General features: G+C 41.6%; 2 protein-coding genes across 6 annotated transcripts in view; both read right to left on the reverse strand.

Moving 5' to 3' along the window:
• Positions 1-8,712, reverse strand: part of si:ch211-196i2.1 (collagen alpha-1(I) chain) — a 137,171-nt gene extending 128,459 nt beyond the window's left edge. For 2 of the 3 annotated variants that reach the window (XM_035991588.1, XM_031277561.2), the window contains exon 1: positions 8,134-8,703. In XM_035991588.1, coding sequence (XP_035847481.1) covers positions 8,134-8,257 — 124 coding nt within the window. In that variant the 5' untranslated portion in view covers positions 8,258-8,703. Of the gene's footprint in view, positions 1-8,133 lie in introns of all 3 variants that reach the window. The other variant, XM_031277563.2, reaches the window with a different exon arrangement.
• Positions 8,713-14,124: 5,412 nt separating this feature from the next.
• Positions 14,125-23,367, reverse strand: part of cacna1bb (calcium channel, voltage-dependent, N type, alpha 1B subunit, b) — a 219,325-nt gene continuing 210,082 nt past the window's right edge. For all 3 annotated transcript variants that reach the window (XM_035991388.1, XM_031277458.2, XM_035991390.1), the window contains 3 exons: positions 22,609-22,852; positions 18,775-18,998; positions 14,125-15,659 (listed from right to left, as the gene is read on the reverse strand). In XM_035991388.1, coding sequence (XP_035847281.1) covers positions 15,096-15,659; positions 18,775-18,998; positions 22,609-22,852 — 1,032 coding nt within the window. In that variant the 3' untranslated portion in view covers positions 14,125-15,095. The remainder of the gene's footprint in view (positions 15,660-18,774; positions 18,999-22,608; positions 22,853-23,367) is intronic.

The raw sequence follows: 23,367 nt of genomic DNA on the forward strand, positions 1-23,367 counted from the left end.
CACCAGGTGCACATTGTCACCATTAGGTCTTCTTTCAACACCACAAGGCAGGTGTTCAACATTTGCAAGCTAAAAAACAAACTTACAAGTGCTGCACAGAGAATGGACACAATTAAGTGCGTCAACACTCGAGTCAAGCGGAATCACAAACAGCATGGCTTGGGACAAAACACCAGATCATTAAATTGCCCTTTCCACATAAATCTGTTTGTGTCTGACAGGCTGTAATGCGACTCTGCAGGCTCTCTGTGGTGACTGAGCAATGGGAGACACATTGAGAAACAACACTACAAAGTGGTCACTGAGGACACATTGTAAATGTAAAAAAAAAAAAAAATAATAATAAATTAAAAAATTACTTTCTTTTATTCATCTTTAGTGCCAAACATCTGAGGCATTTTATCTGAACACTATCAACCCTCTCTGCCATCTGGATCCAGTTGGCTTGAGAAGAGGAAGGAGGTTCTGATCCAACATGTGGTTTGCACCTAGCCCTCTCCACCCGCTTTTGCTCACACAAAGCTGACCACAAGCTGTAACCTACTCCACACCCAGAACCAGGCCGACGACCCAGTCTGCGTATGTTGTAGGAATGTTACACCATCCAAGCCACAGCATGTGGGCCTCTGCCTGGTTAAGGCTGGCTAATGGGCCCCAGATCACATTTCATTGGATGCAGATGCCTGCCAATGGATCTGGCATTATATTGGCAATGACATCATGAGCTCAACCTGCTGGAAGAGCATTAATGTTTCAGGGACATGGCTGGTATTGTGCTTTTGATCTGGTTTGAGGACATGGTCATATGACATAAGTGCTGCAAAGTGTACCATAATTAATTTGAATGACGACTATTCTCTATGTAGATGGAGTTAGGAAAAAAAAACTACTGTATAGTGTGCCTGCCAGACTTTTGTATTACACTTTTAATATATATATAGTTATATCCTAATGTGATAATGTGTCACCTTTGTAGATAAAGTAACATCATCTTCTTAAATAACTGTTTGAAATGCAGGTTCAATTTGTAATGAGGGCACCAAGCATGCAAAAAAGAAAACGTAAAACACACATTTAAATTCTAACCTCTAGAGGCTGAAATGTTCGTTACGCTTCAAAGTAAAAAACAAAAAGTTGGATAAAAGCTTAAAAAGCAGTGAATGTTTAATAACAAAAATGTTACTGATTATTAATGTTATGTTGATCAACTTTCAACTAATCATTACAGCTTTAGCCAGGATCCCACCTAAATTGTAATTATGAATAATCCTCTTGGGATCACAATTCACATCAAAGTTCCTGGTAGCCTTGGAGATTTCTTCTGTGGGGTTTCAAAGTTAAAGTCAGACAGACATCTTTAGGCCCGCCACGCCACTAGCAGGGCAAAAGGTTTTTGAAGTTGGATATTCTAAAGCATAGTCCGTGAAATTTTGCCTACCCAAATTCCCAAAGTGTTCACTTGAGACGCATGAAAAGACAGCTCAGCCTCTCACTTCCAGAGCTCCACTAACACTCACGCAGAAGGTCAAGAAGGTTGGTCAGCAATTTCCACTTCTGAAGAAAGTGTTAGTGCTGGGATGGCAGTAAGGTGAGTGGATGGGCGTTGCTGAGAGGTATGGAGACAGTCAGACACAGGCACACCTCTTTTAAACATCACAGAACTCTTCCCAACAGCTGTTCTGCATGCTGTGCTCTAGCGATACCCATCTCATAGGGTCAGAGGTTACAGTAAGCTATTCCTGACATATGGGAGTCACATATCACAGCTGGATACAGCTGACTGGAGGGATGGATGGATGGATGGATGGATGGATGGATGAATTGGATGGACTGGAAATGACAAAAGACTCCTGATGCTAAATTTAAGGAGCTACAGAGGTAAAGGCAGACAACTTTGCCCAAAATCCTTCACTCGTGCCCAGTTAACTATACAGAGAATGTCATCAACACTAAGTTCGGAAAAATGTTTCTTTATGGACCTCGCTTTGTCCATGGGATCACTGGAATTAAACAAATGAAATTATTAGATAGCTCAGAAAATACAATGGCAATATCGAACGTGTGCAAGACAACATTCTGGTCTAATGATGGCGCTAAAATGCTCACAGCATCACACAGCAGCAAAAAAAAAAAACATTTAGATTCTTCCCCTGCTGTTCAGGAATGTCCATGGCAAGTTTCATTGAAATCTGGAAATCATCATTCATTTTTCACTGTTTGAGGTTTGACTGTCGCTCTTTTAATCACGATATCTGCGATAACTTTGGATGGAAACCTGGCTACTGTTTGCAAAAAAAGTACATGGAACCCCCACAAACTCACGTCGGATGGAGTTAAAAGGTCCGTAGAGTTATCTACTGGTATTCTCAACCAGGATGATTGGTGCATACTGCTCTCAGCACACAAGCTGGGCTGACAATAATGACATTAGAACAGATAAATCACCTGCAGAGGGATTTTGCAGAGGGATGCTGTTGGGTAAATGAGAGCAGTTCATCAAACCTAAAGGAGAAGGAATGCTTCCTGTACAGAATATGTGATGTATCACAGTCATAAAGGGTTCAAATATGAAGGTGAGTGACTCTTGCACAACAGATCATAGTGAAGGTTACTTGGTAGGTTCTCAGTAGGTTCTCACATTCTCTCTTTCTCCTGCTCTTTTCTAGGGTTGGGTACCGAAACCCGCTTCCACTATGGAACCAGACTGATCTCATGAAGTGGCCTATGTATGACACGCAAATTCATATGCCATGATTTGTGTGTTATTAAGACGCATACTCGCTATTTCGCCAAACCGTTTTTTCTTTTCAACCTAAACCCAACCCCATTCTTTTTTTCCTGATCCAAACTGTTTTTTCTTTTCAACCCAACCCCCACACGCCACGTGGCTTTAGAAAGATGTTGCAGACTGCAGTCAGCTGTATACAACGTAGACATACACGCAGACAGCTGAAAATGCGTACAGATAACACACCTCTTGGCTTTAGGAAAGTGGCGTGTATGTTCACGCAAAGTCATGATGTCGTGTTGATGGAACCGGTTCCCACGCAAGCGGTACTATTCGGACCGGATTAAAACGCAAATTTTGGTTCCGACTGAAATATTTTCCCTCTGTCGCTCCAGACAGCGGCAGACTCTTTTTTTTTTTCCCTTTTCTGCCGAGTGGCACACGTGCACGCTCGCGGTGTGAAGCGCGTGTTCGCGCTATTCTCCAACATGCACTCTACAATCACTGATAGACGGCTTTTTGTACACGCTCCGAAACAGACGTAAAAATATCACACTCTCTCTGTAGTCTACCGTTAGCTAGCTATCGTAAATGTAGGCTACTTTTAAAATGCCATATTTTCCCTCTGGGCTCACCAAAACGGACACTTGCTCTGTTAGTCTATCGTTCAGGACAAGACCCTGTAGCCTGGTGGTGGGAGAGGCGGGAGAGCCTCCCCAAATTGTCTGCCCTTTCAAACTCATACCTGTGTGTACAGGCCTCTTGGACACCATCTGAGAGAGTTTTCAGGTCAGGAGAGGTGTCGTATCTTGCCAGAGAAGGCAAATATGGTCATTTTTCTGCAAAAGAACTGCTAAAGTTTGAAGCTGGTTGGCATACCAACTCAACATTTATTTTGTTGTTACTGTTGTAGTTATGTGTTAGGTGACTTAGGTTTACTTATTATATATTTAAGTACTTTAAAACGTTAATATATTGTTAAATTCAATTTTTAAAAAAACTCCATAAAAGAGCCTCTCTTTGATGTCATTTTTCAGTTTTTCAAGAAACGGGTTAGGAATCGGAATAGTTTTAAAAGTACCGGTTCGGCATCGGAATCGTAAAAACCCTACTCTTTTCTTTAAACCTCCATAATCTAGGCTACCTGAAAGGTGCTATTTACAACTACTCAACAAATGATTTCTACTTAATGTGTACAACTATGATAAATCAGGCCAATACATTTGATACATGTTTTTTTCAAATTGAATTGAAGGTGTATAAATGCAGGGTACAAGCGGCCGAAATGGGTTTCCTCAGGAGGGTGGCTGGCGTCTCCCTTAGAGATAGGGTGAGAAGCTCAGTCATCCGTGAGGAGCTCGGAGTAGAGCCGCTGCTCCTTTGCGTCGAAAGGAGCCAGTTGAGGTGGTTCGGGCATCTGGTAAGGATGCCCCCTGGGCGCCTCCCTAGGGAGGTTTTCCAGGCACGTCCAGCTGGGAGGAGGCCTCGGGGAAGACCCAGGACTAGGTGGAGGGATTATATCTCCAACCTGGCCTGGGAACGCCTCGGGATCCCCCAGTCGGAGCTGGTTAATGTGGCTCGGGAAAGGGAAGTTTGGGGTCCCCTGCTGGAGCTGCTACCCCCGCGACCCGTTACCGGATAAGCGGAAGAAGATGGATGGATGGTGTATAAATGCAGGGATATGGAGAACTGCAGTAAAATTGGCATTGACAGAAAACTGCAATGCATAGTACGTATTACAGTAGGAGTGCATGATATATTGACTTAATATTGTTATCGCGATATCACGTTGCGCAATATTATATCGAAAGTGTCACAATAAGTATGTAATATTTTGTTTATTTTGTGGTGCGATGCGTCCCGTCCGTTGGCTGTGTGGCTTAGTTGTGTTTGATTTAGAGCCCGCTTGAAACGCTGTAATGATCATGTTTCATTGGCCAGTTACCGTGCCACTTGCACATGTTAGTGCACGTCAGCGCACGGGGCCACTACGTGACAAACCCTATGGAGCGCACCACGTGCATATTTCGACAGTGTAAATGAAGAAATAGATAGAGACAACAAAACGGAACGAATCAGAGCGAATCATGAGTGCATGATACTATCCCAAAAAAAAGCTGTTGCAGTTAATACGCCAGAGCTAGCCAAACAAGTCTCGCTAGTGAGTGTTTTTGCTAGTGGCACAAAGTAAGACAAGAACTCAAAGAGGCATACCGAAATCACGTATTATTAACGTATTATTTGGCCAAAGATATGATGCCCATCCACACAGTGGATAAAAAAGGCTTCAAGAAGCTTCTGAATGAACTAGACAAACGGAACCAAATCCCATCCCGCACCTATTTCTCACAGGTAGCTATCCCGCAACTTTATAAAAAGACATGCAGGCAGAGTTTGGAGTCGGATAGACTGAATATTTTTCATTCACGACCGACCTGTGGTCCAGCCGCACTACGGAGCCATATATAAGTCTCACTGTGCACTATATTGTTATGAATATTATGATGCGTTTTCCCTTAACTTTGATAATTTTACATGTTTAAAAATATCGAAATTAATATCGAGATCATAATATTCATAAACCGATATCGCAATATCACATTTTGTCAATATCGTGCAACCCTACATTACCATACTGTTGGATGTTGGAGGATGGATTTATTTCCAAGTCACATAGAATCATTTCATATTGGAAGAGAATTGGTTCATCTTGCCAATATGGAAACAAGTTGTGTAACAAGTTATAGGCAGCACCCTGCACAGTCAGTAACTTGTACTCACTTAGTAGTTACAGTTTGTAGATGATGCCTGTCATGAATCCTAACGTGATGGTCTACCGACCACAATAGCATAAAATAAAGTAAATGTCTGCATTTATTTAGTGTTTTTATCTAGCGTTTTAGACACACACACACACACACACACACACACACACACACACACACACAGACGCTTGTGGCACTATCTTTGTGGGGACCCGTTATTGACACAATGCATTCCCTAGCCCCTTACCATCACAACTAAATGCCTAACCCTAACCCTTACCCTCACCCTAACCATAACCTAATTCTAACCCTAATCCCACAACCAAGTCTTAACCCTCAAACAGCCCTTTAAACTTGTGGGGTCCAGCATTTTGGGTCCACAAAGCTGTCGGGACCCTACAAGTACTCCCGGTTTTTGGACCCCACGAATGTAGTTACACACACACACGCACACGCACACACTTTGGCGTGTGGACAGGGGGAGTAGGCAGTTGCCAGCCACCTGATTAGTAGCCAACACACTCTACCTACTGAGCCAGAAACTGAGCTCCACAGCACCATAGTGCTCTAGACAATCTTAAATAGGCTTGGGATAAACTCACTATCACAAATCCAGGTGTTGATTCATTGTATCTGCAGAAATTACAGATGAGCTCAGTTACATCTGGAACAGGGCAATATTCAACTGAGAAAACCTAACAAGTACACGCAAGACGATTATCACAGCAGTATTACATAACTATCAGCCCATACAGTGGTATCCAGTGGAAGTTTACACAAGGCTTTCACAATCTGCCATCTACAGTAACTCTCTGAAAACACACAGTCAAAACATTCAATAGGCTAGGTTCAATCAACATGCTCACCGGTCTAATCCAAACTCTCAGCTGATTCCCTGCTCTCTGACATCTCTGTTTGGGTCTGCTGTGTGTGCCTCTAACATTCAGATGATAGCAATGAGGAAAAGTCATGAAACCCAAACTGGAAAATAAACAATGTGCGATGCTGTGAAATTCCAGACATGACATACTCGAGCGCCTGGCAGAGCTCCAATTTACGATCAATTTCAACAGGTCATGGATGGATTAAACACCTCCAATCCCGCTCAGAAACACAATGTGGAGCTACAGTATGCACACCGCTGTCACTGTATCAACAGTCCTAATAAAACAAAGGGGATCCAGACACTGAAAACACTGATGAGACAACAGAGATGGCTGTGGAGAACAATGTTGTGATTAACCAAGTCTTGCAAGAATGAAAGCATTCCATGTGATTTAATAACTGTGGATGAGTTTTAACTTCAGTTTCCTTTTGTGTTTAATGCAGAATAAAGACATTTTGTGTGCATGATGTATTCAGCTAATTAAAACATCTCTTTTGAGCCGTGTAAAAGCAAACTTATTAATCGAATTGTGTGTGTTCCATAGACATTGAAACTTTGATTCATAATCAGAGATAAAACATCTTGGCTCAAACTGATTTAAAGGGTTTGGCAACTTTGGCCTTTATATGGCTTTTGACTATTAAGGTGCATACTGAGAGGCAAGACAGCAGCCATAATGTAAATTCAACACTGTTTATGGTTGCCAGGTCAGTGAAGCATTTACAGTGTGAACAGCTCATTCATGAAACACCCCAAATTTGGGTTTTAAGGGCTTCAAATGTATGAGTAGATTTGTAATGTAGAATAAATAGCAGCAGGCTGATAATTTAAATACAAGTGTGGTTCTCAATTAGTGTATTTTTCTTTGAGAAGCTGTTTCATCAATTAAGAATAAAGCCATTATATGCAATTGGCCTGAAGTGAAAAAGTCCTATTGTTTCAGTGAGGTCTGAATTCCTTCGGTCTTCACAGCCAACAAAAAATCATTCACTCACATGTTTTGGGTTCACTCTCACACCAGATGAAATGAAAATAGTTACAGCATCCAAGCTGGACTGACTGAAGCTGCTGAGTATCTGAGGGCTGGCTGATGAGAAGTCATCTGGACATCAACTGCACTGAATAAACGATGTAATGAGCTCCAGCTGATAAAATCTGACTTGTACATCAGCCTGCTGTTATGACTGGGTGTTAAAGAGCCTTCACGGGTGATACTGCTTTTGTTATTAGTGCATTAGCACACCTGACATGAGAAATCGTGGGAAATCACAGAATAGCCTACAGAAGATGGTGAAGAGAAGTGCAATGTCACATTAGCAGAATGTATAATTTAGTGGGTTCTCAATAGACATTTAGCTCAAGATTTCTTGAGTTCAAATGCAAGCAACCAACACAAAAAAAAAAAAAAAAAACTGTTTTGGTGCTATAGCTTGCCACTACTAGCGCTACTAGCTAAGTTCGCAGCAGCTAGCTAAAATTAATTTGGTTGCAAGACACTAATTAAAAAGGCAAAGCGGGCGACTTTAGTTTCAGTGTTTGTGGCTGTTAACATATGAAGTGTCATAAAACATTTAAAGAAAATGAATAATAAAAACCCTAAATTGCCCAATTTCCCCGTTGAAAGCCATAGTTTAAATTAAACATTAGCCGGAAAGCTGTCGCACTTGGTAAAAACCATGTTGTGAAACAAAGTAGCATGTGTTTCCGTGCAATGCTATTTTACGTCCAGGCTCCCCAGGTGTAACCACTCTTACCTGTCTGCAGCATCCCGGAGCCGGACTCGCCTCCAAAATCCACCGGTGCAACGTCAGGTGAGGCAGAGGTCGTAGTTATGAGCCCGAGAAGGCAAAGTGTCAATTTTAACCAGCAGCAGAACATCTTCCTGCTTTAATCACCTTTGTAATTAAGGTTTAAAGGCATGCAAACAAGAGGGGCAAAAATGGGTTCTGGATATAAAAGTGCTCTAGTGTGGCTCTCAATTAGTCAAAAGTGAGGAACATTGTTGAACGGCAGTTTTTCTTGAACTTGAGTGCGACGCAGACTAACTTCTCATCCTCTTCAGCTCTCCTCCTTCTCAGACAGCAGCAGCCTCTCTCCTCCTGCAGCTGCATCTCATCACAGAGGAGCCAAACGAGCCAGCAGAGGCCCCGCCCCTTTCCTATAATGCGAACCAATTAAAATCATGCAGGGCCTCCACCCATTTTCTTTAAAAGCTGTCTGCAACTTATTTGCGAATTGTTCTGCTTTATTATAACGATTTATCATTTTTCTTAGTCCCCAAGAAACGTTTGGACCGTTCATCGCTGCAGCATGAGATAACACATGCTGCAGCCAAAAGACCAATAAGGAGTCACATAATCCCAATCTCTCTGCTGATTGGTTCAACATGAAAATGACATTGTACTTCTTTTTTTTGTGTTCTTTACATTTTTAGGCCTTTATTTAGATAGGACAGCTTAGATTTGAAAGGGGAGAGAAAGGAGGAATGATCTGCAGCAAAGGGCCACAGGTCGGAATCGAACCTGCGGCCACTGTGTTGAGGAGTCAACCTCTATATATATGGGCGCCTGCTCTACCAGGTGTGCTAACCAGGGGCCCGACATGGTACTTCTACCAGACATTATTATCACATTATCGCACACTCAACTGTAATATACTGTAGTGTCTACTCTTATAGTTACTGTACTCTTCTAACTCTACTTAAAGGGGAACTCCTGATGTTTCTGCAACAACAGATTTTTTTTAGCCACATGGGGGCAGTGGAAACACACTGTGAACACAACACTGACATATCACCTATATATGACCATAGCCTACTTATACATTCAGCAAATACAGAGCAATATTAGTTCTTTCACCGTATGTGTGTGTGTGTGTGTGTGTGTGTGTGTGTCTGTGTGCGTGCGTGCGTGTATCATCATGGCAAAATGTGGTCCTGAATTACCACAGAAGCAGTTTTGAGTACTTTGCTAGATGTTTATTTTTATGTCTGTCTCTGGACAGATTCTGTCAACGCGATAGCGTCACAACCGTGCAAGATGCAGCCATGAAACTTTACAGGTGTCTAGTTGAGATAAAAAAAATGTAGTTCAAAAATGGGTGTGGTCATAGCAAGGGCGCTGAAAAGTAGTGGCGTAGGAAGTAGGGAAGGGCCCCCCCCCCACTTTGATAAATGTAAATCCAATGTTCCCTCTACGTTTAGCTCCTAAGGGAAATATCTGGCTCTTTAGCTGCCATTTGATCCACAATGTTCATTAATTAAGGTGAGAGTGAACCTAAACAGTAAGGTGGCAGGCTGTACAGCTAAACAATGTTTTCACAGCAGCATCACAACTAAACTGTTCTTTGTGAAACCAGTGGAGTACCAATTTTTTGTATCTGTTTTGCGCTGATCCAATTTGTATTAATATCAGTTAAAGGTCAAAAGTAACTCATACTGCATAATTTGATCCCAGGGAGCAGAAAGAACCAGAACATTTTTATCTAAATGTATTTCCATTCACAGTGAGATCTGTCATGATGGCACTTATTTAAAATCTTCATTACCAAAAACATTTTAAGCCATGTGTAACCTAACAGAGGAATTGGACTGGTTGTAGACTTGAGTTCCTAATTTCATCTGGATCACTTCCCACTTAATTTAATACCAAGATTGATTAAGAATGAGTCTCTTATGTAAGACAGAGGACAGCCAATTACTTCACGTCCTATGGTCCTCTGATAAGGTCCAGGAATTTTGGACCGGGATACATGATAACCTATGTTGGATTGCAGGGACCCAGGTTCCATTCAGCCCAAGATTATTTGTTCTGGGAGATGGGTCAATCCTAAACACATAAGAAGCTGGGTCCAGACTAGTTTTATGATATATAAGCCAGACAGATTATTTTAAGAGGACGGAAGAATGAAGGGGTTGCCGTCAATCCAGGAGTGGGCAATGTTATATAAACGGTTTCCCAGATTGGATGTATATACTAGGAAATGGGCAAAGTACCTGAGCTTTCTGGCGGGCTCCTAACAAGCTTTGTGCTGGGGAGAGACGTGTTTGATGGGCTTATGGTGTTGTCATTTATACATATGTTTATTTGGTTTATTTTCTATTTTGTTCAATGTTCTTGAATGTTGTAGTAACTGTGTCATCTTTTCTTGATTTTTGTCTGGGTGGGTGGTGATGATGGTGGGGGGGTGGTATGTTTTGTAAGTTGTTAAAAAATAAACATTTTGTTAATCATAAAAAATGAATGGGATATTGATATACATAACAAGATTCAATAAGAAATAGTATCAGATTAAATTCTGGATTCAAACTGAATAAAATGATACCATAACCCAACCCTGATTACAAGACATACCAATGCAACCCTTAGAGATACACATGTTGCAATTTCTTAATCATACCTCTTTATTCAAGGACTTATATTCATATAAAATCTATAGGTACAGTTGAAATGACTGCAGGAGAGACAGTCAAGTAACAGATCAGGCAGCAAAGGATTCAGCCACTCCAGAACCTCTTTTCTGAGAAAGAGCCTTGTTTCCACTTTGGTGGTTCTGTGATAAAATGTTATTCAAAGTCTTTTTTTTTGTCTTTACCTGAAACAGGTCCGTACATTGTTTGTTTTAGATAATCAGAAAATACAACCAGGAAACAAATTGTACAAATCATGGACTGAATGAAGTTAAACAATGCCTCTTCTTTTTTTTTTTTTGCACATGCACATTTTCATTTCAGAACATGCAAACAGGACATGTCCAGAGGGGGCAGTCATAGTAAAACTGTAAGAGGAAAACTTGGCACCCTGTTCATGTAGGGCTCGTTGGAGGTCTGAAAATGTTGGCTCTTTTGAGAAATCTACTGTAGAGATGAACACAAATCTCTGCTCCAATATGGCAACTTACAGCAACGTTTCCAAGACAGTAAGACGACACTCATTCTATTACATTACCTGGGGGGGGGGGGAATTAAACACAAGGAAATCATCAGACTTGGATCAAATCATATTTGCAAATAATTGACATGTTAGTAAACTTGCTTAGAGTCAATACAAAGATCACCAAGAGACTTAGGCACCTAGAAGTCCGTTATTTTGATCTAATTTGTATTTTGAGTCAAAGTACACAGTGATAAATAATCCTTCTATATATGTGCAACATTTGTTTTATTCAAATACGTCCCTTGATCACATTCCATCCTCAATTCGCACAAAATATGAACTTGTTCTTTACCTAATTACCTAATTTCATTTAAATCTGAAAGTTTTTGTCAATCAACTGTACTCATCTATAACATGTGTTTTAAAGGTTAAGCCCAGTGATATTCTATATTTTTCTTATTTTCAACAAATCAAAAAAAACAAAACCAACCATGAATGGATCTACTAACAAGCATTGTGTGTTTCATATTCCGCTGTGCTGTAGAGCTCTGTTGTTTCTGGAAACTATTAAAAACTGTTACACTGAGAGATGCGTTCCTTCATTACTATGAACACGCACGCACGCACACACACACACACACACACTAGTTCATTTTGATCAATCCCACACACACACAAGTTCATTTTGATCAATCCCACACACACACACACACACACACGTTCTGCTTCCCATAAATAATCACTGGAGCATTCAATTCCATGACTGAAAATAGTCCCCAAAAAGCGCACTATTTACTCCTTTTTTAGTAACATTTGCTAAAAACTACCGGGCTGTGTAGCATTCAAATGTTAGGATTGGCCAGGCATCCATACTCGTACCGGAACATACGCAAGGTACCGGAACCCCATTTGTTTAGGTCCTATCCCCTGACCAATGGACTATCCTGACCTTAACCACATGAGGTAAATACCTAACCCTAACTTCAACCAATCAGGCTGCTATGCAGGGTGGGTCTTGCCAAGAAACCAAGTGCGATTGATAATGCTTCCAGCTTCCATAAATACTCACTAGAGCAGTGGTTCCCAACCTTTTTTCCTTGGTGCCCCCCCCCTACTTATGTCTAAGAAAAGCTGAGCCTCCCCCCCCTGAAACCGAAGTTGAGGTAACTCTCGAGATACAGCCTTACTTTCTTTTTTGATACAGAGCAGTTATCAGCACTTTTACGTTTCTCTGCCATGTTTTATTCATAAAATAGTGATGCCGTGGCGGCAGGAAAAACGAGGATGATAGCAGCTAGCAGCTGACCTGATGACAGCAAGGGTCCCAGGTTAAGAGGTCCCGGAGGTTTGACCTACTAAGTAGCCTGCCTACAATTTTAAGCGAGAACAAAAATATATAGTTTTTATACCGACTTTTGTATACATTATATATTCTAGTGTATTATCATAATTTGTTAAACACACAAAGCACATATTTTTTTTTTTACCTCAACCTCAAACCAGATAAAGACTTGCGCCCCCCCCCTGTGATCTTTGCCGCCCCCCTGAGGGGTGCCCGGACCCCAGGTTGGGAACCACTGCACTAGAGCATCAAATGTGTATTAATCCACAGCTGAAAATAGTCCCCAACAAAGTGTTTTAGGAAATTGCTGAGCCTTGTTTAAGACATAGAACTTAGTATTTGTGACTCATTTTTTTTAAAGATTTGTGTGTTCATTAGGAAACAATGGGCTTGGGGCCGAGTCACTGTCAGAGTAGGTGAATCAGAAAATACCAAAAGACTAACACATTGTTGGTTTTGGTCTTTTCATGGGATTAGTTGACAATAAAAAAAACTACAGAATATTGCCAGCCTTTTTCTTTAAGTACATATAGGAATACAGGCAAAAAGTGTAGCCACCGTGTTGCGTTAGCCTGGTGGGCTAACAATCACAAAAGGATTCAGTTAAGCAAAATAATGCCTCGGGTCTCAGGATATGCTACTTGTCTTTTAGGCTCGTGTAGAGCTCTACTAATGACACAAAAATGTTAGTTCAGCCTTTTGTTATTGCCAGAATACCTCACACTGAAACCACTTAATCAGCCCTATTTATCTGGTTTTCTAAGCAAGTTTAAAAAAACACTAAAATGATTTCAAAACACAACTTGACCCAAGTCTGTTAAGAACACTGTTTTATATTTAGGGTGGTTCCATCTAGGTAGGTGTCATGCAGTCAACTTGCCAACCTCAAAAATGCCCTGTGATTCACATCTATCAGCTTTGATACCATTTGTGCCTCTGTAGGTGTTGTCAGTTAACTGTACATCATATAATACATTTCAAATTTACAACTCTTCATACACAAATGTAAAATTTGGTCACAGTCACACTAAAGCCTGAACCTGGAGATTCCAGAGGGTAAAGCTACAGGGCAGATGAAGTGTCGTCTTGTTGCATAGCCCTATTTGCAGTCAACAGTCAGCAGCAACAACACAACTCTTTATTGTACCTGTGAATACACAAACAGGTAACCTCTACTACAAACCCTCACACAATACTGCTCTCAGAGGATAGGATAAGAAGAAATTAAACCCATGACAGCTGGGAAAATATGGCAGAGATGGGATATATATATATATATATATATATATAGAAATTTTAGTTGGTTGGTTGAAATTTTGTTGGTTGAAATTTTAGTTGGTTGTAAATAAAAAAAGAATGGCACTTTTCTCCATTCAGAGACCGTTTCTGCCAACTGGCTGGCAGTATATTTGAAAGAGAAAGGCAAAATGCTTACCACACACCCTTAAGCAAAAGTATAGACACTATTTTTTGAAAAGTTCAAGACCCTGGCATGCACTACATTGCTTACTTTGGATCTGTAATTCAGACTTACCTACCACAAGATTCAGTACAAAGTCTGTTTTTTTTTTTTGCATTCTGTCCATTATACCAGACTCAAACTTTGTTCTCTACTTTTTCTCAGCTGTGTACATACCTACATCCTCTACTGTATGTTCAAGTCCATCTGACCAGGCTGCATCTTAATACATCTTGGAAGACGAGGCACTTAGTATTCAGCCACATAACATCAGCAACGAGTTACCCAGTCTCCTTGTGCACTCATAAAATGTATTTAATCTGGTACAATTTACAAAAACGTGATCATGAAAACTGGGCTCTAATCCTATTCTAACCCCTCCCATTGTTTCATTTTTGTCACATTACTCATTGCGTCCCTTATCATGGCAGAGGTTTCAGACCTGCATCAAATAGTCCTAATATCGGCTCTGGACAGAATTTGGTTATAACCCCAAAGTAATAACTTATGATAAAAAAAAAATTAAAAAAAAGATAATTTGGTGGAAGCATCAATACGATCAAGTTGACTCTTCTCTCACCTACACGGAAACTATAGACAAAATGAAAAATAAAAAGAGTGTTGTGAACAGCCATGTTAACACCAGGAATGAAGCATTCAGGTCTGTCTGATACACACTTCATAGTTTCACTCAAAGAATGAGGAGGTTTTGGTTTTTGTCTTCTGCTCCATCACTGATTTTACTGGCCAAGGCAAAATACTTCAGGGTCTTCACAGGTGCTATAATTTCAGTGCAAGTAAAGGGGGTAGAAAAGTCATCAGTGTCATTTTTCCTTAAAAGTTTGTTGTATAAAAAAGGAGAGTAACACTACAAAGCTGGAATGATTTCTGATCCCCTTTCACAGCACTTTCCACTAGCTTTTTCCCTTCCACTATCTTTCTTTCTGTAATAATCCGCTGGCTTCCTATCAGCTCATTGGACATGAGCGCTATAAAAACACTGATAAGCTGTCCGTCCCCAGCTAACACTTTTCTGCCATATTAGCACCAGTCCTCTTCCTCCCTCTCCCTGAGACTTCCTGTTCCTCGGCTCCCAGGCCCAGACGCAGAGTTAACTCCGAGGGTGAAGTGGTAGCCGTTAGGGACCCCCCCGGCCCGACCCTGCGTGGCGGCCGCCGTGACAGGCACAGCAGCAGGTCCGTGTGAAGCTGAGGCTGTTGTTGAGGCAGTGGTTCTGGCAGAGCGTCCTCCTCCCTGGCTGTTCACAGTGTCCTGGAAGTCCTCTTCAAGGAGGGCATGTTGAGACGCAACCTGCGGCTGCCGGTTTAAATTAGGGTCCGAACCAATGCGGGTCACCGGTATCGGGGACTCGTCGTGGCCCCAGTGTAAGCGTTCATGCTCTGAAAGGCCACGGCTGAAACGAGTCTGGGGACCCATCGTAGCGGTGCTGGCACCGGACTGGAGAGGCGAGGAGATGGCAGTCTTGTAGGCCACGGCAGGACGAGGCGTGAGGGGCGTCTGTGGGAGCTGCCTGCGACCACGGCCCGGAGTGCTCGAACCAGAGGGGAGCGTTACAGGGCCAGCTTTGACCACACTGCTACCATGCTGAGGAAACAAATACTGTATAAATCAAAATCAGCGACAGTACATGTATTTTGCTTTAGCCTAAGCCTAATTCTTCACATACTGTGAGGTCTGTAAGTAATAGGAGAGTGACATTTTTAACGCATTTTCATGAACAGGTTTGTATGGATTTGTAAGGAAAACATATGCACAACCATTCCTATGATATCCTACGAAATTATGGCTAGGTTTAGATTTAGCGGTCTTTACAGTTGAATTTAGCCGAGAAAAGGTGACTGTAAGCCGGGCACCGTGAGGGGACGGTCGTGACAGCAGCAGTTACAGTTACAGTTAAAGGTGCTGTAGGTAGGATTGTGAAGATCCAGGACTTAGCCCAAAAATTTGAACATCAACAACTTCTCAGTCCCTCCCCCCTTTCCGCTAAAGCCCAAAACGGTCTCCTGAGCCCCTTCCCCCACAAGGGAGAATGAATGCGTGTGCATAAGCAGTGATTTACATGCAGTTAGACACCCCCTCCCTGGCCCTGATTGGTGCATCTGAACAGGGAGCGGTGGATTTTTGCAAATTGCACTACAGGCTGTAGGTGGTGCCAGAGGAGATGGATTTTTTCTTTAATTACCTGCTTCATGTAGTTCTACTGGAACATAAGGTCAGTTTCAGCAAATATGACAGAAAGTTAGTTTTATAAGGCTTACCTACTGCACCTTAAGTTTAACCGGAAAAAGGTGACCATCATGCGGCGACGACGTTAAGTTTAGACACCAAAATGCGTTTATCTGTGTTGCATTAGGATTAGGCAATGGTTATGGTTAGGGTTAGGTGCCTTGAAGTCAACGGTCGCAGCGCTGCCTTGAAGTTGATTAGGCAATGGTTATGGTTATAGTTAGGGTTAGGGTTAGGGTTAAAGGACAATTCCGGCACAAAACGAACCTAGGGGTTAATAACAGATGTGTACCCACTCTGTCATTCTCTGGGACATGTTTTCATGCTAATCAAATGTGTTTGTAGCTTGAAAGACTCTAGCGCGGACCGCTGATTAGCTTACAACGCTAGTATTCGGGGCACAGGGAAAGTAAAAACAAATCGCTATTTATACCACTAAAAAGGCTCAAAATATCACCACACTTCAACGGTAGCATAACGAGGGTCCCTAAATGTTAACCGAAGCATTGAGAACTTTGTAAGTGTACAGACAGTTTATTGAACGAAGAGCTGCAGGAGCTCCGTGAAAGGGCTACGAGAGAGAGAGCTACGTACTTCGGAAAACTGGTGATGTACCTGCGGACATTGTGAAGCTATGGCCACCGAACACGAGTGGACCGGAGTGCACGGAGTGGGACCTGTTGCGTCGCGACACCCAAGAGACGCAGTGTTTTGTGGTCTTTGGTGTTTTTTGCCCCCAACGTCTCCTCCCAGGCAGCACAGCAATGGTTATGTTTAGGGTTACGGTTAGGGTTAGCTGCCTGGAAGGCGCCATTGGAGGCAAAAAACACCATTGAGCGTGTTTTGTACAGTCTGAAGATTTCCCCTCTCTGATAAACAGGGCTGTACTTGAAACTTTTTTCCATGTCCCGAAAATAAATTGGAGACGGCGACCCAGACTGGAGGGACCAGATGGACAGTTATCCACTGAGTAAGTACACTAGACAAGTTATGCAGAGTGTGATTATTTCAGATATATTGAGCAAATTGTTTTTGCTGTAAGTCATGACTGGTTTTCAAGACGGCGGTGGCATGTAAATATGAACGCGAGTGTCTTTATAATCTATCTTTTCAATAAACTGTCTGTACACTTACAAAGTTCTCAATGCTTTGGTTAACATTTAGGGACCCTCATTATGCTACCGTTGAAGTGTGGTGATATTTTGAGCCTTTTTAGTGGTATAAATAGCGATTTGTTTTTACGTTCCCTGTGCCCCAAATACTAGCGTTGTAAGCTAATCAGCGGACCGCGCTAGCGTCTTTCAAGCTAAAAACACATTTGATTAGCATGAAAACATGTCCCAGAGAACGACAGAGTAGGTACACATCTGTTAATAACCCCTAGGTTCGTTTTGCGCCGGAATTGTCCTTTAAAGCCCTGTGTTTTAGGATGAGAGATGATGAGAGGATGAGAGAAAAACGTGCTCTGGTTTATTGGCATTTCTTTAAACCAATCACAATCGTCATGGACAGCGCTAAGTGCCAGACAGAGCCCCGGTGCCTCTGCAAAATAGCCTCGGGAAGGAACTTGTTTTGGTGGAACGTGTACATTTTAGTCATGCAACAGAAAATTCCAGCACAAAGAAAGCGGAAGGTAAAGGACATATGGCCGAATAGAAGGATATCAGGCGGAATTTCAGGTGGCACCTGAGCAATCCCCGAAGTGGAACGTCGTGGATATAGACTAGGTACCACCCAACCTGACATCCTCCATATGTGTATCTTTATGCTCTTATACAGAGGCAGTCAATGCAGTGCATACAGTAATAAATACCTGGAATAGATAAGAAGTACAGTGTTGCTTTTCGTAGCTATATGTACAAATAGTTCATAGGAACAGCCTGTATTTTGTGTTGTTTTGGTTCTGTGCTCCAACACACTGGAGGCTAAAGAGCAACGTGAAACCCTAAAATCTTGTTTTTCCTGGCCTCCAATAGTTTAACTTCTCACCTTGCTGCAGTGATGTAGAAGTGTACTCCAGGGTGAATCAGTACACCGTGACATCACTATTGGGTGTGGTTACAGGTGCTAAGGAGCACATTTCTGACCCCACCCAACTACGCCCATCATCACTGCTGTTTCAGAGGTCAGAGAGGGCGGTGTTATGTCTGGTGTTATGTTACTTAGTTAGCTTTAATTTGAACAATCTAGTGTAATAATTGTAGTCGTTTTGAAATATAATCTCAATTTCACAGTTTGGTTTGGTTTTATTCTGTCATTAAACAATATATAAAGAATTGTACTTGCAAACATTTACACATAAACGAGTGAGTATGGGATATGTACTGTATATGCAAATACAAATACAAAATATAAGGTAGAAAAAAAGAGCCAAAAGAATGAAACGCGTCACTGTCCAAAACACTTACGGACCGCAGGGTGTGCACGACAAACTAGCTGTTCATCACGAAGCCACATATGGCAGTTAACTCACCTGTCTGAGCAAACCAGCGTCCTGTCCCTCTCCAGGAGACGTGGATCGACTGGGACCGGCTGACTTGGTGTGACACTGCTCCCTGCTGCCGTAACGATCACAGGAGTAGTAGCGCTGCTTCTCTCCTGCTGAGGAGTGGTGCCTCCTCTCATGAGGCCGGCTGCGGTCCCGCTCCCTCGCTCGTTCTCTGGACAAACCTTCAGCTGAAGAGTCGGTGAACGAATCTGGAGGATGACGGCATGGCGGTTATGTTGAAGAAAAAAAAAAGTCAGTATATAATAATAATAATAGTTCGAGATTAAAGTTACGCTGGGGAGAACATAGTAGACATAGTAGTATGGAGCAATGTTTTTACGAGTGGGTCCCTGTTTTGTCTGTATCACATGAGGATGCAGGTTTCATTAAATCTCATTCATTCAAATGAGATTTTTTTTTTTTTAAATGTAAGTCCTAACTGTTCAACAGGTATACAATGTCAGGTTTAAGTTCTGTCCAATGTGTGTAGGGTTACATAATCTGTCAAAGTATTGTGGTGGCAGAAGGATTGTTTTATTTGTTGTAAAATTAGACAAATCCTGGTGAAAATTGGTGATATATGTTACTTTCAACTATTCTCTCATTGTACTACCACTGGGGGATACACATTAATTAAAAACTACAGCTGTAGAAAAAACCTCAGGCAAAAACGGTGTTTTCAATACATACATAGACTTTTGCATGCAACACCAATAACGGACTCCATCAATCTAAACATAAGCATGTAAAATGACTAGATAAGAATGTCTTCACTTGGACAAAGTGCAAGAATTTGAACTTGACTGGACTAACATTCTCCAAACATGTTGCTGGCCCCTGACCCTTAGTAAATGTGTTGGGATGCCTCAGGTTACTTGCATTTACAATGCACGCAATATTTAAATGCAGTGCAAATGCAAACAAAGTAAATGGAAATATATATATATAAACTAATCAAAACAGTAGAGCTACTCGAGGCACTGCAAAATGTAATGAAAGACACAACCGTCCCAACTTCAGTGAAAATATGTGGTGCATTATAGTTTTTAATTGCTTTAGCGTTGGCCCTTACAGGGATAAAGAAGGTTTTAATGATTTGAGTTGAGTTGGAAAGATGAGAACTTCAAACCCACTGCTGAGGTCAAAGTGAGGCAAAAGTTCACTTCATGTTGTGTCTTAACTCAGCTTGCTCATTATCTTGTAGTGAAAGTGAACACTGACATCTCAGCCAAGTTAATTACGTGTTATTATCTATAACACATATGTGTGAAATATTATTCCACGATATATCATTACACCTCCAATTAAAAGACAATGGCTCATCTTTTTGTGTGTGTGTGTGTGTGCGTGCGTGTGTGTGTGTGTGTGTGTGTGTGAGCGTGTGTGCGTGCGTCGTGCGTGCGTGCGTGCGTGCGTGCGTGCGTGTTCTATCTAGACCATGGGTGTGTGGCATAAAGCAAAGCACTGTGGTGAAATTACTCTCCTCAGTGCTGGAATAACTCCAGTTTTCAGATTAAAACCGTGATGACAGAAACACAGAAGCCTATTCATCATTCTGATGTGTCAGACCTGCCTCCAGAATGACAAGCTTTGAGGAGTGAAACACTCTTTCACTCTCTTGCCGTTTCGCTCAGTTTAATAGATGTAGAGGGGGCCGCTGGATGTTCTGCTATCTCACCAAGAGGTACCCATAAATCCCTGTGCTGGACCTGTCCACTGTGGCCTTTTATCTCAGCAATAAAGCCCAGCTGCTGCCCTCCAGCGTTAACCACCCGTTAACACAAAAAAACACCCTGCTGCCAGCCTTTAGGCTCTACTCGCTCTAGCAGACGACCCCTGATGGCTAACAAAGAGTGTGACGCTGACCCTCTATGCTGCAAAAAAAAAGAATCATAATATAGTGTGTGTATATATATATATATATATATATATATATATATATATATATATATATATATATATATATAATTGTTGAATCTTATAAAACCAGGGAGTTTGGCTAGATAGCCAAAGTCTCACTTTCAAACAGCATGTGGAGCAGGTGGCACAAAAACTAAAGATGAAAATAAAAAAATTAAACCCTTTTTCTGTCTTGAGGACATACTGTACATTTTTGTACAGTCAACCACCATGTCTGTGCTGGACTATGGATATATCCTTTATTTCCATGCTGAAAACTGGCTTAGTATCATTTTTCTTCTCAAATTTAAAACGGCTCACCAAACCAGATCTTACGACTGTTTAAAAGGGACAGTTCACCCTAAAATCAAAAACACATATTATTCCTCTTACCTGTAGTGCTAAGTATCAATCTAGATTGTTTTGGTGTGAGTTGCCCGATGTTTCCAGTCATGATTATATCACCAGGTAACCTGGTCATATTTCTGGAAAAAGAGGGTTTTGGGGTGAACTGTCCTTTTAACTGCCCCTCGCACCTTCCCACTGAATTTTTAACTTTTCACTTAAAATGTATTCAGTAACATCTGTGATTGTCTCTGACGCTGTAGTGCTTTTGTTATGTCTGGCTATATCCTTTGCATGTTTTGTCTGTCTGGCTGTGTTTTTTTTTTCTCTCTTGCCAAAGATATCTTGCCCGATTGAACCTGATTAAATAAAATGTATATATAAATTGTTCCAATTGATAACATGTGCATGGGAAATATATTAAAAAGAAGTAGCGGTGCAGCAAGTGATGCAATGTGTCATATTGTTTTAGTGTGCCTGAACAGCAAATGATCTCACTCCAGTATGAAATAGTAGATACTCATTTTATTTCTAGGAATTTTACAGATGACCCCAAAGTTCAGCTTGAGTGGGAGACGTGACCTCATTCATGGCAAAAAGCCAATGACTGCTGCTGCACATTTGTGTCAAAAGTATTAAATTGACTTTAGATGTACTGTACAATGTATATGTGTCTATTTACAGTATGTGAGCAGTTAAAATGAGCAGTATGTGTGTATGTGAAAGAGAAAAAAAAATATTTTTTTTTTCTTAATGTGGCACAGCTTGTTTCTGTTTTTTAAAATGAAGACAATGTAAACTAATCCTTTTTCGTTTATATTTTGCAGCTCTAAGTGAAGTCTGTGCAGCTCTGTCTACATTTTATAAATGAAACTGTTAAGGTCAGAGGGAACAAAGGGAGCAACTGATCCCCAGCAAAGGAGATTTTCCTCTGAGAGCTCACGACTCTTGTCTGCTAATCAGATGGAAAGCTGTGTGTGTGTGTGTGTGTGTGTGTGTGTGTGTGTTTGTGTGTGTGTGTGTGTGTGTGTGTGTGAGAAAGCCCTTCAACTACATAACCCGATCATGGCACTTTAATCCTATAAAGAATTTCTGCAGCTACGTTGAGACATCCATGTAATCTACAAGGAAAGCCTGGCTAGCCATTGCTGTCTCTCCATTAAAGTAATGCCAAGTTTCTATGTGTATATTCTCCTCGCTCTATTATATGAATATTACTAAGTTAAATGAATACTCTCTCAACATCCTGAAATATGCCCCCTAAATTGAGTTTTAAAAATACTTTGCTCACGATATTATAGCTAGACTATCTGTCCAATCTGAGTTTTCTCTCGTACGACTATTTTGCAGCGGCTCTGTGCGGAGTTTAGCACCGCCCATGACGATTCTGATTGGTTTAAAGAAATGTAACAAAGCATGCCAGACTGTGTAACTCTTGCTGAAGAGCGGCCACTGTGGCCACAGGTGGTAACTGTTTTATGTTCAGTTACTTAACAGAATGATGATTGAAAGCCTCTGAAAAATCCATTGTATCAATTCAAAATCTTTACACATCAAAGTTTGTTTTTGTCTCACCAACTGTGCTGGACGGCTGTACTGACGCAACTCTATCCAGGGACGTCTGCTTCTTGTCTTTGTCCTTGTCCCTGCGTCTATGGCAGCGGTGGTGGTGGTGATGGTGGTGGGCTCTGTCCTGGCCCTGGACTTGCCCCGGGCCCGTCGAGGACTGGGCCAAGCCGGGCCGTTCCAGGTCATACTCCCTCAGCTGTGGCGTCAGCGAGGATGCTGAGCGCTTGATGGGACTGAGGTCTACAATTGGCTGAGAGAAAAGTGGAGAGGCGTGAGGTGAAAGTAGAGCAGAGGGGCGGCTGTGGTTTTTACCCAAACCACTTGTACTGGATCACCAAAATATCCACCATACACAAATGACACAACCAATGGACTGCAATGTTTTGTCTTAAGACCGAAGTTCTACCCGCTCTTCTCCAGACACAGATGCAAGAAAAGTTTGAGGAGAATGAACACAAATTTGCGACCGAACTTGAATACTTAGTGTACTGTTACAACACTTTTAAGCTAGCAGGAGTCTCTGCTAGTGAACAAAGAAGAGGTGGGGTGTTGACAGTGGCCTTTTGGCATTTTTGGGCTTTTTCAACATTCCAAGCTTAGAAACAAGTGTAATTTTTCTGTAAATAGGCAATACTCGCTAATCAACACGTTGTGTTTTACTTAAAGGACTAGTCCACTGAAATAGATGTTTAAAGTACCAAGCAATGCTCACTGCCTGTTGGCTCATTTCATTGTCCCTAACTTTAGGCCTGATTGCTATCAGAG

Source organism: Sander lucioperca, chromosome 14, assembly GCF_008315115.2.
Source record: "Sander lucioperca isolate FBNREF2018 chromosome 14, SLUC_FBN_1.2, whole genome shotgun sequence".
In the NCBI taxonomy this organism is placed as follows: Eukaryota; Metazoa; Chordata; class Actinopteri; order Perciformes; family Percidae; genus Sander; species Sander lucioperca.